Genomic DNA, 14,810 nt, shown 5'->3' with positions numbered 1-14,810 from the left:
ATAGGCAAGAGTCACCACATTTGGCTTTTAGTTGGTTTTTAAACAAAAGTTTTTAAAATGAATAGTATAAAAATAAGTAATTTTCTTGCATATAGTTGAGGAAATAATAGAGAAGGCAAAGTCTCTCAAGAATGGAGGAGTACTTAATATTTTCTAATGTGACATTTTGTTATATATTTGTTTTTATCATACTTTTAAAAATCCACAAAGAAGCATCCAAGAAGATAAATACTTTTTAAGTTAATGATTTAAATTTAAATGTAGCCAGGCGTGGTGGTGCATGCCTGCAATCCCAGCACTTAAGAGGCTGAGGCAGGAGGATTCTTGCAAGTTCGAGGCCAGCCTGGGCTACAAAGTGATTTCAAGGTCAACCTGAACTGCATAGCGAGACTGTGTCTCAAAAAGACAAACAAAACAAAACAAAACAAAACAATTGAACTGTAATATTCCACAGAGAAAAGCCATATGTAAAGAGCATGTTTAAAAGGAAATTAAAACACACAAGTAAGCAATGAACATTTGAAACAGAAAAATAACAATAGGAAATAAAGCAGACTAAGATTGTGTATTTGTTACTTGCATTCATTAAATTCTTGGATAATATAGGACAAACAATGCAGGGTTACCTCAGGAGAGAAAGTTGAAGTCCCCCAACCAAGTTAAGAGACCAAAAGAAACAAGACATTTAGGGGGTGAGCCTACAAATTACTTCTGCAGGAATAACAGTGGGACAAATGTGCACACATCCGTACTCAGAAAATGAAGACAAGAGAGCCCAGAATTTCCCAATTTCAGAGCACTGATTCCAATCATTTCTCAAACATGTAGTTCAGCAACTGCACACCAGGTTTGAGCAGTGCCAGGAGAAGTCAGAGATAAGAGGGACAAATTTTCTTCTCCATAATTTTATATTTATTATTTTCTCATATTTCAGTATTTAAATAATTTTCTTACATAGAAACTTTGTCATTTAAACATAACTCACTAAAACATCTTTTTTCAATGCATTTAACTCTTTGCTATTACTAGTATATACATAACAAAGTACTCTGTCTGTTCTGATATGTACTGGTGCCACCTCAAAATAAAAGTCAAGATTCACTTAAAGCATGAAGAAAAAAATCACACAGGTATGCACACACACACGCAAACGTGCATATATATTCACTGATAGAGTTTGTTAGTATCAGTCCATCCTCGTGTAATTCTACAGAGTGTGGAACAACTTGTAGGAGATGTGATCAACATCTGTGGTGAAAGTTTAAATTTAAAAAAATTGTTACAGTAAAAGACACATTGCCACAAATTCCCATCAAAACATACCACTTGCTTCAGACAAACTCATCTCCAGTCATTCTTGTCACCTCTGACGCAGTTCTAGAAGTCCTCCTTTGTGAGTGTTTCATTGTGAGGTGTGATAAAAAAGACAGGGAATGCCGCTGTCCAGTGCTATCCCATGGGAAGAAAGGCTGGCGGAATCACATGATAGTGTGTCCTCACCCACCTCATTCACCAGAGCTGCCCTCATGCTACTTCTTGCTGTTCCTCAAAATCAAAATGACCACAAAAGGGAAACACTTGAAACTGATTCAGAACATCAAAGCAACCAGAATATTGCACTCACAAAAGCAGACTACCAGAACTTTTCAGAAAGTGGCAAGAATTGTTATAGATGACTGAAAGTAGAAACTGATATTCGATCAGGGAGGGGTCAGGTCCTAGAGGAAGTCAGCCCAGAAGATGAGATGCACAAAATCTGTGGCTGGATGCGAATCTGAAGAGAAAGCTCAAGGTAAAGATGCAATAGCCAGGCCTAGAAGCCTCCCCAGAGATAAACAGCAACTTGAGATTGTGCTGTAATTAGCGCCATCTTGTCCAGTGATCTTAAGTAGGCATCAGACACACAGATGGGTGACAAGAACATCCCTTTCCAACAGTGCGTTTGTTCTTTCCATGTACCCCTGCTATGTGACTTGCTTCCTTTGGATCAATATTAGTAAGCAATTATTCTTGTTATCCTATAGGGTGACTGCAGTTTGACTCCTACTGTACCCAAGTTGTGATCTTGCTGTATAAATTACCCTTGACAAACAGCCTCTGTCATCACCCACTCCTGGAAATCCAGTAGCTCTTCTTTTCTTTATTTTCAATAAAACCCTCCTAACTTCCTCCTTTGGTTCAAACTTATTCCCTAAGGTTGTGACACCACAGTGTCAGCACATCTGTCCTCTAAGAGTTGGGGAATTACTTTCCTCAACCAAATGAGGGGATAAGCATGTCTGAAGTGAGTAAGCGTGTGTTGAGGGGAGTCAGTATGTCTTCTATTGTAATGCATCTAAAAAAAAAACTAAATAGTAGCTGTAATTTCCAATCACACTTTGTATTTTGTAAATGGTTAAGATAATTTTTACATTCTAACATATAGGCTGCAGCAAAGAACTACTCGCATTTTTCCCCCAGTTACTTTCAGAAGATATTTAAAAACAAATTTTATAAATGAAAACAATTGAAATTATTTCACCTTTAATGTGACTATGACAGCTGCTGGATATGCCAAACCAACCATGTGATAGCTTTTTCTGTACATCCTAAAATAAAAAAAATAGAATGAAGTGTAAACATAAAACTCATTTGCTCAAGGTTTTCAGCTATTTCTTAAATATAAGGGTAAAGATTATTCTTGACTGGTTTACTTTTTATCATTCCTTTTACGGCAGCAATGATAGCTACAACCAGCATTTATCTGTCTACAAAGCGACAGATGTTAATAGTATTCTGTGTACTTGCAACCACCTTATAAAGTTAATTTGATTTCAGTTTCCAGGTAAGGATATCTTCTAATTTCCTCTAATTAAAAGAGGGATTGTGTTTCCTCACATGCCACCATAGCCTTCACAGCAGGATATTCTTTTATGTCTGTTTATTTGACAAAATTTTAAACTGGAAGTTGAATGTCATGAAAATATTCTATGGATTTTCATTTCTACTTTTGGCAAAATGAAAATTATAGGGGGTATATGTAGCATCATCAGTACTTATACAACTTCTTTATTACTGTTAAAATAGTGGAAGAGATTATACTGACAAAAATTAAGTTTATTCAAATTGTCATCCAGTATTATTTAAGGAAGATTGTTTGGAAAGTAAACACAATTTTCTCTATTTCCAAATCAATCAATAACAAAAATATTTTTAATCTGTAATTTGCTAATGGCTTGATTTTTTCATTTTCTGATGGGAAACCAAAGAAACGCAAACCAAACATAAGAGGCCCTCCGTGCATTCTCATGAGCACAAAACCCAAAGCTGCCTGAATGTGCAGGAATAAGTGGCTTGTATTTGGAACCATGAAGGACTCCTTCACACAGGCCTGGGAGGAAATAGCTCAACTGAGTCTCAGTCATGAATCTTAATTTTATATCAAGCTACTGTACAAAAAATTGTATTCCTAGATGATAGAGCTATAATTGCTTCCCCCCAAAAGTCTGGATGATGCCATAATTTAATTAAGTATAATCATAAGTATGGTCAATACAAGAAAGTCATGTGGCAAATATTTTGCATCTTTTATAAAATCACTGTGGAAGACATTAGTCTTTTTTGAATCAGTGGACCCTTTATTAAAAATCCATGAGACATATACTCAAATTCTATGCAAATTTTTAAAAAGACAATAAGAGTCATGTAACCTATCATGTTTTCTTTGTAAATCTTGCACTCTTGGAAGCTCAAGATTACAATATTGTGTTTACCTGTATCTCTAGCTTCACTTACGTATCTTCCCAAAGACTTTGTTACTTTAGCTTGCCTGCTTCAGTTTTATGTTAATTTTAAATTACCGTAATCATTTTTGGAAGCAAGTGACCCAGCATAACAAAAACTTATCTTTTATCTTCATGAGAAGATTTCAAGAGTAGTTTATAAATAAAAACGCATTCATTACTCCATTGAGATATGTATAATTATTCTAATCCTGCTGAGAACAAAAGTAGAAATCATTCCATGAAGGGTGGGGAAAATGATGACTGTCAATATGGACACTTGGCTGTGGAATTTATGGGAAACAAATAGTCTTTTCTGCTTATTTTTCTAGTCAATATTGCTAACAAATGGCGATGTGGGGGATTTGAAAGAGTAAAGAAGAAGGAAAAGCCCAATATAAAAGCCAACAAAAGAATTTTTAAAGCACTAAGTATTATTAAATCAGTTTGACTTCCTGGCACAGAAGGGGCTGTGAGGCAGTGAAGAGAATATAAACTTTGAATCAGATACATGCTGCGTGACCTTTGGGACACTATTTAATGTCATCTGTTCGTAAAATGAGAATTAGCAGCTTTTTGTGAGCAGCAAAGGATATACATGCCTGGCATAAACAAACAAACAAACAAAATGCTATTATGCCTTTCACTGCGGCTTTCTCATTGCTCTGTAGCCAGTTTCCTTAGTTGCACTTTTTTTAGGGTTTCCAGGGGAAGCCATTAGTGAGTCTCTCAGTCTGGGAGTAGGTTGATAAATGATGAATCTCTGTACTTATCTGTACACAGAATTTGTATCTTATATAGAACACACAGACAAAAGAGATTGCCGTATTAGAGAGAGAAACTTCCCTATTAACACACATTTTTTTTGTGTGTACTTGGAATCAAACTCAGGACCTTGTACTTGCCAGGCAGGCGCTGTGCCACTGAGCTATATTCCAGCGCCGTCTACCATACTTTGCTAATCCTATAATCAGGAATAGAATTCTAGGACAAGAAATTAGAAATAGAAAATTAGATGGAAATGAAGGTGATTTCCCTGGAAATGGAAGTATGGGAGAAGCCTTTAATCTGGTTGGCCATTTACTTCCATAAATAGGTGATATATGAAAAATGTTTCTGAGAAATAGTAATGAATTTCTTAGGAACCTACAAGTAAGTAGTGAAGTCTAACTGAAAATATGGTGGATTATTTTTGAAAATGTTCACTGAAATTACAAAATATAATTTAAAAAATTAGGAAAACCTTATATCAGGCACTGTGCTAGGCAACAGATTTTCCAATGGAGAGCAAGAAAAATATACTTACTGACTCCAGGCAATTTATTTTAATGTGAAGAAAGGAAATGTGATTCCAAGGAGTGATATTTCAGAGGTGAATTACTAGTTGGAGAGGTGATTGGAACATAGAGTGATTAAGAAAGCCTCTGGAATGATAGAAAGGACCTGCCAATGCTGACGATGGGAAGACTCATTTTTGACAGAAAGAGCGGAAAGATTCATGGATCCAAGACAGGAAAAAGTTTAGAAGTGTTCATAGAATTGCAAGAAGGCTGGTACTGATGTTTGGCAACGGTTGCTAGAAAGTCAGAGGGACCTGGTGAGGCAAGGCTTGGTCACTAAGTGAAATAGAAATCCATCAAATGGTTTTAGTTTTCAGGGCGACAGGATCCAATTTGTCATTTTACAAGATTGTTGTGAATGGTGTGTAGAGAGAACTGAGGAAAAGGTGACCCAGAGGGGAAGTTACTGTCACACCTCTCTGGCAGATAATGCAGGCCTAGATTAGGCGGCCCGGAGGAAGTAGTAATTTCAGGTCATATTCAGCTTACCTGACAGGACTCACTGAAGTACTGATTCTTGAGAACGGAAGTGTCAGGAGAGGAAGCAACAAAGCTTCCTGAAGACTTTTAATTTTCAGGATTGGTGATAATTATTTTTGCAAATTCAAAGTAAGCATGTCACTAATGGAGATTCAATAGTGATAAAATAAGGATATAGATTTTAAGATTGCTTACTAACTTAGCTACCTTAATTATATTTTTATATTCCTATAGCATATTAAATAAAATTTGTTTTGGGTAATACATTAAAAAATGGAAACTTGGCACGTCAATACATTTTATCAAGTTCTTCTTAACTTCGTCTTGAGCAGAAATGCAAATTCACTTGGTTTTGACACAGTTTGTATTTCTCTTTGGTTTGCCTAGTAAATGAAGGAGACAAAATATATATTCCTCCAGCAAATCAAACATGCTCTTTTATTTGTGATTCTCTCACTGACTTTTTGAAATTCTTTCTACATATTTTTAATTTGGTGCTTTGGGAAATAACTTTAACATTTGCCTATGTTGTTTTAAAGCATAGGAATACAGTTAGAGACGTTCTTTCTCCGCAGCCCTGCCTCCTGGCCTCAGACATCTGTTCCCCGTGGCAGAACTGGAGGAAGTGTATGCACCAAGAGGTGGTGTCAGATCACAAACTGATCACACTATTTCCAGAGATCTTTTATCTAAGCCAGTTAAACATGGCTAAGCAATTTGAAAAGTAATTTGTATAATCACTCAGAAGATGCTATTCTCGATGATACAGCCATGATACAAGATATTAGAAGCTTCAAGTGCTGTGGTTATAATTTACCTTTAAATTGCATAGTATTCTTCATATAATGTACCCTCATTTACATTTTTAAAACCTGTGTCCAGCCAATTGTTCCTTTAAGAGAGTAAGTCAAGGTTTGTAAAGTTTATTGGAAACGATGGCCACAAAGATGGAAGGAAAAACACCGTAGTCTTTAAATACGAGGCATATTCCCCCCCCAAAAGTCTTTGTTTCTCAATTTCCTTAGTTTTTAAAATTTTTAAATAATTTTTAAATACATAGCCATATTTTCAATTTATGGGGTTTTGGTAACTACTTTTCAATTTTGTCAGGCATATTTATTTTGGATATTATTTGCGGTTTTAGTTCTGAAACATTTTGTTTCCTAGAAAGAAAAATAAACTGTGCTCTTAAAAGTTAAAAGAATGCAAAGTTGGCTCCTAGTAACACATGTTTCACGTTGGAAACTCGTGGTTTGGTTTCATGGTCTACGGGTCATTGCATACCTCTTATTCCAAAGGCAGAAATGTAAAACAAAAAAAAGTATTCTCAAAGGTGAAAATGAGAGAGTTCCTCTCATAAAAATAGATGTTAGGTCAGAAAAGGCCTGCTTGACTTGAACATGTAGACTGTTACCCCCTGTAGAATTTATTTTATCAGTGTTACATTTTCTTTAGGTAAAATTAGTTGTTGAATGTATTAGAACTGTTTTTAAAGTTATTCACAGCCATTCATTTCAGAACTGTCATTCAAAAAGTGCTTTTGCTTCAGTCTTCCTGTCAGTTTAATATAAATAAAATAATATACCCTGGATAAGGTACTTTTTGTTATAGTTAAATTCATCATAAAGCTCTAAATCTGTTCGTTCCAGTTGTACTTATGATTGAAGTTTTCCTCCAAGAGTGAAATAGAGGGCTTTCGTAACTTTGATATTATGAATGTATTTTCTGCCTTCTAGATTTTGTTGTGTTGAGATACCTACACATTTACCTACCTTTCCACAAAAATTCCAGCTTGGACAGCGTGCACTATGCTTCGGAATTTAGGTTTTTCCTCTGTTTTCTTTTTCGTCATCCCCATTTTGCGTGTAAAGGTAGAAGCCAACCAGTCCCGGACTTCTGATGGGACCGAATCAGTCTGAATGTCACTGAGCTCATCTTCGGTATCCAGCAGTCTTCTGCAGAAATTCATACAGAAGAAGCATTAGAGAAAAGTGAAGAAAAACTGGCATCAAAAGAATAAGCATCACAGTGGGATTTTCAAAACAGCAAATCACCCTCTTATTACCCCTTAATGTGAATAATTTAAAGAAAGAAAAAATACTGGGTTAACATTTAGAAAGCTCTTATTTTCTCAACTTGATCATTTTCTGCAGGCAAAGAATTAATAGACAAACACATGCACCTTCCCCCAAACTGAAGTACAATGCCAATAACTGATTAACATCAGTGGTACACCCACTCTAATAACAGAACCTAGGAAAGTTAAGAAAGAGAATTCATAAACAGATAGATGTCTGCTACTAAAGAAATTGGAGTAGAAGGAAAAGGGGGATTAAAGTCTGAAAACTGTCTTATATTTAACAATTATATATATAACAGGCCCACACACGATAGAGTACATGCTTTTTGAAGAAGGTTTTGGGTTTCCAAAAGTCACTCACAAGTGCTATTTCACAGAATAAGCAATTAAAAAAAAATAACCACATCTAACATATTCTTTCTGGTATCAACCTCTTAGATTATAAAAAGTGGAAAGAATGATGAAAGCAAAGAACAGTAAATGAATTATAGGTGTTCCTCGGTATCCATGGGAAACTGATCCCGAGACATCGCCTGACCCCAAGGTACTCAAATGGCCTGCTCAAGGACACGTGTAAATGGTGGCCTTGCATGTAACCTATGCACATCCTCCCATATCCTTTCATCTCTACATCATTTCATCTCTACATCATTTATAGTGCTGAATGCGATATACATGTCATGTAAATAGCCGTTGTGCTGCATTGTTTAGGGAACAATGGCAAACAAAATAGCTGGTACAGCTCTGGGGTTTTTTTCCTGACTATTTTTGATGTGTGTGTTCGAATCCCAGATGCAGAATTCACAGACACAGAGGGGCAAATGTATTTAAAACCTCCTCTTAGGAAACTGGGCCAGGAAGTGGAGGAAACTGCAGGTAAGAGGCAGTTCTCACTTCAGGGTGGAGGTTGGGTGGGGTTACAGCTACTGGCAAAGGAAATGAGGAGTGGGAAGGAGTGAACTGGACTTGACGCCACCGCCCCTCCATGTGAGCTCCAGGCAGGTGACCTTGATCAGCTTGCCCTGCAGAGGGAACAGAGAACACGTCCTTATTTCAAGGCCTGTCAGCTGCAGGAATTAAGAGCTCCCTACAGGTCTGAATGGGCGAGAACGTGTGAAAGATTCCCCTCCCAATACAAAAGCAGCTTTGCACCTCAGTGGAGCTGTGCTGTTGGGAAGAACACAAGGCAGCTCTGCTTGTCATCTGACTTGGTTATTTCCTGCTCACTGCCCCAGTTTAGTAACTCAGAGCTCTGCAGCACCCGTTAGCTTTGACCTTTGGGTTTTATTTGCTTTAGTAAATCCCTCTGAATGAGGCCTTCGGGTTGTGAGCTGACGCAGGGAAGGCAGCCAGAGATGGCAGAGTGTGCTAAGGCCTCAGGGGTTAGCTGCACACCATCTCAGGAGGCAGGGGTAAAACAAAAGGCAAAAAAGGACGAGGCCCACACAATGGACCAAACAGAAGCTCGAAAGGTAAGCTTCAGAAGAGTAAATCTTCGTGTCTTTTACCTGACCTCCCAGCTGTATGCACAAGATTGTTATTTACCAGTATTTGTCTTACATGGTATTCAATAAGCACAAACACTCCATAAAGAACAACACAATCTTGGGTGAAGGGATTACAAAACTACACATACACTTGTCAAGATTTCAAAAAGACGTATTTGGATATTAACCTTAATTAATACTCACTTTATATTGTTTTTAATTTGCTTTTTTTTCTTACGTTTGGATGATTTTGATTTTCCTCTAAAACGCCTACCATGTGCTTTAACACAAACCTTTTTGTTGGCCTTTTTGCCCATTTAAAACTAGATTCCTTAGCCCAGTTTAGCAAGATCTGTGCCACATGACTCACATATTTCATTACTTTCTTATGCCATTTCTCTTATCTGTTGTACAGAGATCAGATGGAAGCCCAGAACAGGTGGAATACGAATCACTATGGTATAATCCTGTGACGTCACCATGATCTGAACATTCTACTGCTGCTTTATTTCATCACCTGATCTGACTAGAATGAACTTATCTGAAATAGAACGCTAATGGTTGCTGATTTCTCCATGCATGGAAAATTTGGCATTAGTGGATTTAAGGTAGTGCATCCTAAACTCATAATGACCCAAGAGATCATCAAATGTGACAAAATCACGGTATGACAAAAACAGTCCTCCTATGAATCTATTATTCAGGAGTCTGGCAGTTCTTAGTTAATGAGGCATGGAATTATTTATTGAGAAGGAAACAACATAATTTCAGGTAAAAAAGTGATACAGATCAGTGATGGTATAGGAAAAAAGAAAGTAAGCATACACAGAGAAAAGAATGGAATATGCTATCATAGAAGTAAAAAAGCAAATCTTGAAAAGCAACACGTCTTCTGTAGTGGTTCATTTGATGTGTCAACATGAGCTACTGCAAAATCCAGCTCTTTGGTCAAGTATGAGTCTAGATGCTGCTGTGGAGATTTTTTTTTTTCAAATGTACTTCATACCTAAGTCAAAAGACTGAGTGAAGCAGAATAGCTTCCAGAATGGGGGTGGGCCTTATCCAATCAGTTGAAGGCCTTAAGCAAAAAGGGCAGTGGAAGCCCAAAGAGAAAGGAATTCTGCCTTCAGACTGTGATATTTACAGGACAAGTTCACACGTAGTTTCACTTCTCTGGTGTACATTGTTTGCTATTGGTTTCCCATCCCTTTTCCTTCACTCTTAGTATTTTTGCATGGATTCTGTTTTGCTTTTTTATTGCTCATGTTTAAATGAGGGTTTTTTCTTGCTGAATCAGAAGAATGAAGGGAAAGTCTGGGACAGTGTGTACCTTAAATCCACTAATGCCAAAGGACAGGAAGGAACCCGGTGTGATCCAGGATGTGTGCCAGTGTGTAAGAATTAGTTTAAATTTTCTGTCTTTCCACCCTGCAAAAATGGAAAGTTACAGGTCGGCACCTCAAAGATTCTTCTCTGCTCTGCAGCACAGTGTCAAATGGCCTTTGTGTATCTGTGACTGTTATCTGTGCATCTGTCTCTACTTCTCTAGTACCGAATGTGAAATGGGAATGCCTCCACAGTTAACTGATACACAGGGAGCTTTTTATTCTGGGCAACGACTTTCCGTGTTTCCTTTGAGAATCAGTGACCATCCCTAGAAAACTCTACTTTGTTCTCACTAGCTAAAAGCCACATCTTGGGCAGTCTGCCTTTAGAAGAAATAGTAACTTTTATTTTTTAGAGTAATTTTAGATATGTAGAAAAATTGAAAGGATGGTGCAGAGTTCTCTTTTTTTTTTTTTTGTCTTTTCTTCCGGTACCAGGAATCGAACTCAGGACCTTGCACTTGCCAGGCAGGCGCTTTTGCCGCTGAGCTAAATCCCCAGCCCCTTGTGCAGAGTTCTCATACAACTCATCTCTACTCCAGTTTCACAGCTTCCCTGAGTGCTGGTTACCTTGTGTTTCATAGCATATGTATTCCAATCACCAAGCCAGCATTAATACATGGTTATGAGTTAAAGTCAGTGCTCTGCATTCGGGCTCACTCTTTGTATTATATACTATAGGGGAGTTTTGGAGAATGTGTAATGGCATATGTCTACCATTACAGTACCAAATAGAAGCATTCTACTGTCCTGAAAACTTCCCCTCTGCTCCATGTATTCATCCCTCCTTCCTTTCCCCTCCAAGTCTGTAGCACTGACTGTTTTATTACTGTCTTCAGGGTTGTTTTTTCCAGACCCCCATACAGCTGCAATCATAAAGTCAAAGGGTTCCTCACTTCAGACTGACTTCTTTCATTTAGTAATAAGCATTTAAGGTTGCTCTAGATCTTTTCACAGCTTGAAGTTCATTCCTTTTTGTTGCTGAATAAAATTCTATTACCTGATGTTCTATAATTTTTAATGAATTCCAGTATGGAGGACATCTTTGTTGCTTTCACCTTCTGAGAATTATGAAGAAAGTTCTTACAAACATTTATGTGAGGGTTTTTCTTTTCATTTATTCAAGTAAGTACCAAGAAATACAATCACTGGATGGTGTGGTCAAAGCTTGTTCAGTTTGTAAAAATGAGCCAACTTGTCTTTCAAAGTGTCGTACCAGATTCCACTCCCACAGCAACCCACGAGAGGTAAACGAGAGCATCTTCTCCTGCCGGGCTGCCTGCATCCTCCTACCTGGGCTCCTAGCTCTTGTTCGTGACCACCTCTCTCTTCTTCCTTCTGCACTCTTTTGGTATATGTTAAACCAAGTCAATGCCTACTTCATCGAACTCTACATGATTTATCTCCAGCCCAGTCTCCCTCCTGATTTCTCAACCAATACCCTCTCCTTTTTTCATTCAGTACCCTGCCTTTCTTGCTTGTGTGGAGCTACCCAGCTTGCTTCTACTACAGGGTTTTTGCACCCACTCTTTTCTTCTTGGACTCTCTTACTCCAGAGATGGTGCAAGTCACTTCCTTACTGCATTCAGAGAGAAGGTGCCCTTGGCCACATTAGTAAGCACCTTCATTCTGCCTTTTTATCTTGCTACAGTCTTAGCATTTACCCCTACTCAGTGTCATACTTTATGTTTCCTGATTTGTGTGTTCATTCAGTGTCCACAGTCCAGTGGACTGGATTGGAAAGATCTTGCAAACAGAGAGTTGGTCTGTTTGTGTGTTATTGTATTGCCTGCATCTAAAATGGTGCCAGAAAAACAGTAGGAGGTCAATATATTTCATCCAATGATTATAAAATGTCTGGAAATATTGATACTAAACTATTAGATTTGATTACCCTTTCAGGAATAGTGATAGGATGGGAGTGGTAGAAGTTTTAATCTGCAGTTCTGTGTCCTTTGATTTATAAGAAGCGGAAACACATCGGGAGTAAATTTACTGTTGTCACTCATCACCTTCATTGCATCTAGGTCACTTTGCTCTTGAATGATCACCGTGAAATTTTTGGAACAAATTGTAAAGAAGCCTGTGTACATGCTTCTTGACTTACAATGTATTGTTTTCATGTCTGAAACCAAGGAACTCAATATTTCTTTCAAGTACTAACTCTTTTTATGCTCATTTATCAAATAGCATATGGTAAGAAACTCTTAATGAACACATGAATAAGTTGAAGCAGGGTCACTAAGATGATGATTCCAGTTTGGAGAGAAACAGGTTGAAAGTAGGATAAATCTTACATTTAAACAAATTTTAGAAGGACACTCCCCACCCATCTCTCTCTTTTTCCTTTGGATTCTCCCATTCACACCTGCCTTGTATTCATTCTGTTTTCCTCCCTCTCTGCAGCACAAGCTTTTATTTGATCTTCAGGTTTCTGATCAGGCTGGACAGCACAGGGACAAAAAGTATAACATATGAAATAACAATTCCAGATTTTATTATAGGGAAAAGATTATTATACAAATTTTCCTGTACATTTACCTAAGATGTACCTGTATCTGGGACTTACATGAGATTATGTCACCAAAACATAAAAGATTATTTTTTTTGCCTTTACTTTATTTGTGAAATAAGCCTGTGCAAGTAGGTTAGTAAAAATGTATCTCAAATTTTACAACTAATTTTGCTTTCCAAACATCCAATAGCTTTATTTTGCTCTACATTCTACTGTTAGAAGGGAAAATGGATACAACTGTTTACCCCTAGTGCTCTTAAAAATTGAAAGCTTTGTGTTTAAGAAAAATAACAAGATGAAAACCTAATCACTGGTGCAGTTTTCTTAGGCATTCTTACAATGCCTTCCACAGAAAAGAAACAATAATAGGTATATACGTAAAACTTTAGCCCTGGTGACCTTAGAGAAAGGCTGTCGCTATTTGATATAATTCTTTTCTTTGGGTCCCAAGGGAGACAATAAAGCATAAAATGAGGGGTCCTAAACACAGGGTATGTGTGAGCTGTGACAACTGACTCCACATCCCATCAGCGATCAACTGATTCTGGGAAGCTATTTATAGTCTAAATTTTCTCTTAAAATCAGATGACGCATCTCCCACAGGGCTTATGTTTTGAACCAGAAAGTCTGCAGGGAAAGGGAAGAAAAGAAGGAGGTGGCCACGGAAGGAGAGGTCATGGGATTTTGACTCTTAGAATTATGTCAGTGCAAAATATTTCTGTCCACAGTGGACTTTTGGAAAATAGTTACACCCAAGTGCCCACAGCTATTTCCAGACAATTGGTGTCCGCACTTATACTTTCTAAGTATTAAATTTTAAGTTCTGGGTGTGCTTAGCCCTCTTACAAGACACTGAAGCTGTTTTCACATTCATTCACTAATAATAACAGCAGTCATCCTATATCACAGCTTTGCCTTGATTATTAGCCTTAAAAATTAGTAGATCTTTTGCAAATACAAGAGGTAGAAGGGACATAAAAAAATTAAGATGTATTATATACACGTACCAACTCCCCATGATGAATTTAATCATTATGCACTGCAAGCATATATTAATAAAAATAACAAAATAACACTGGTAAAAAAAAATCTTAAACTCATTTGGTTCACCATAGAATTTTTTGTTGGAGGAAGCTCAGATTTATTTCCAGTGCTGGAACCTAAATCATCCTCATGTAAAGAAATAACTCTATATGGAAAAATTTCAGGGTACTTTGAAGTATGTGAATTTCAGTGTCAGGATGGAAAGGGGAATATATTTGAAATGCCATATCTATTGTCAGCAATCTACTTCCACAGTGCTAAATACATTTCTTTTAATTCTTCCAGGCCACCAACAAAGCATGCTTACTTATTTATTATTTATTCTCTGCCTTGTTCCAAAAGGGATTTAAAATTAACTTCAGCAAGTTGTAAAAGATAGTTATTTCCTCTTTCTGTCAACCTCAAAGCTTTGATCAATGTGTCCTTTGGTTTGGTGGTCTATTTTTTTAAAGAGTGAGAATATGACCATTCTACATGGGAGGCTGAGAAAACTGAACACTTGGTGGAGAAGTCAGTTATACTGACATTGGATCAATTCTCAAGAGGCAAATCTTGGCTAAAATGAGGTTGACTAAGGATAGGGTTGAAGCCCAGTTAAGGCTTGAGAAGGTTCTTCCTCTGTACTCACCCAAGGAAGCAGGGGCCAAGGCAGATGGATGGCTTGTTTCCCAGGACAGAGAACTGGCCCCACAAATGGTGAGGGAAAGCTCTCAGGAGT

At 37.4% G+C, this 14,810-nt stretch overlaps 1 protein-coding gene across 8 annotated transcripts in view; it reads right to left on the bottom strand.

Moving 5' to 3' along the window:
- The window catches only part of Pde1a (phosphodiesterase 1A, calmodulin-dependent), a 296,642-nt gene that overhangs the window by 60,097 nt on the left and 221,735 nt on the right, over nucleotides 1–14,810 (bottom strand). For 6 of the 8 annotated variants that reach the window (XM_005373347.2, XM_013512485.1, XM_013512476.1 and 3 more), the window contains 2 exons: nucleotides 7,354–7,536; nucleotides 2,522–2,588 (listed from right to left, as the gene is read on the bottom strand). In XM_005373347.2, the coding sequence (XP_005373404.1) occupies nucleotides 2,522–2,588; nucleotides 7,354–7,536 (250 nt within the window). Of the gene's footprint in view, nucleotides 1–2,521; nucleotides 2,589–7,353; nucleotides 7,537–9,352; nucleotides 9,620–14,810 lie in introns of those variants that run through there. The other 2 variants (XM_005373351.1, XM_005373350.2) reach the window with 2 other exon arrangements.

Source organism: Chinchilla lanigera, unplaced genomic scaffold (genome assembly GCF_000276665.1).
Source record: "Chinchilla lanigera isolate Chin_1 unplaced genomic scaffold, ChiLan1.0 scaffold00002, whole genome shotgun sequence".
In the NCBI taxonomy this organism is placed as follows: Eukaryota; Metazoa; Chordata; class Mammalia; order Rodentia; family Chinchillidae; genus Chinchilla; species Chinchilla lanigera.
This window is presented reverse-complemented; position numbering and strand designations above follow the sequence as displayed.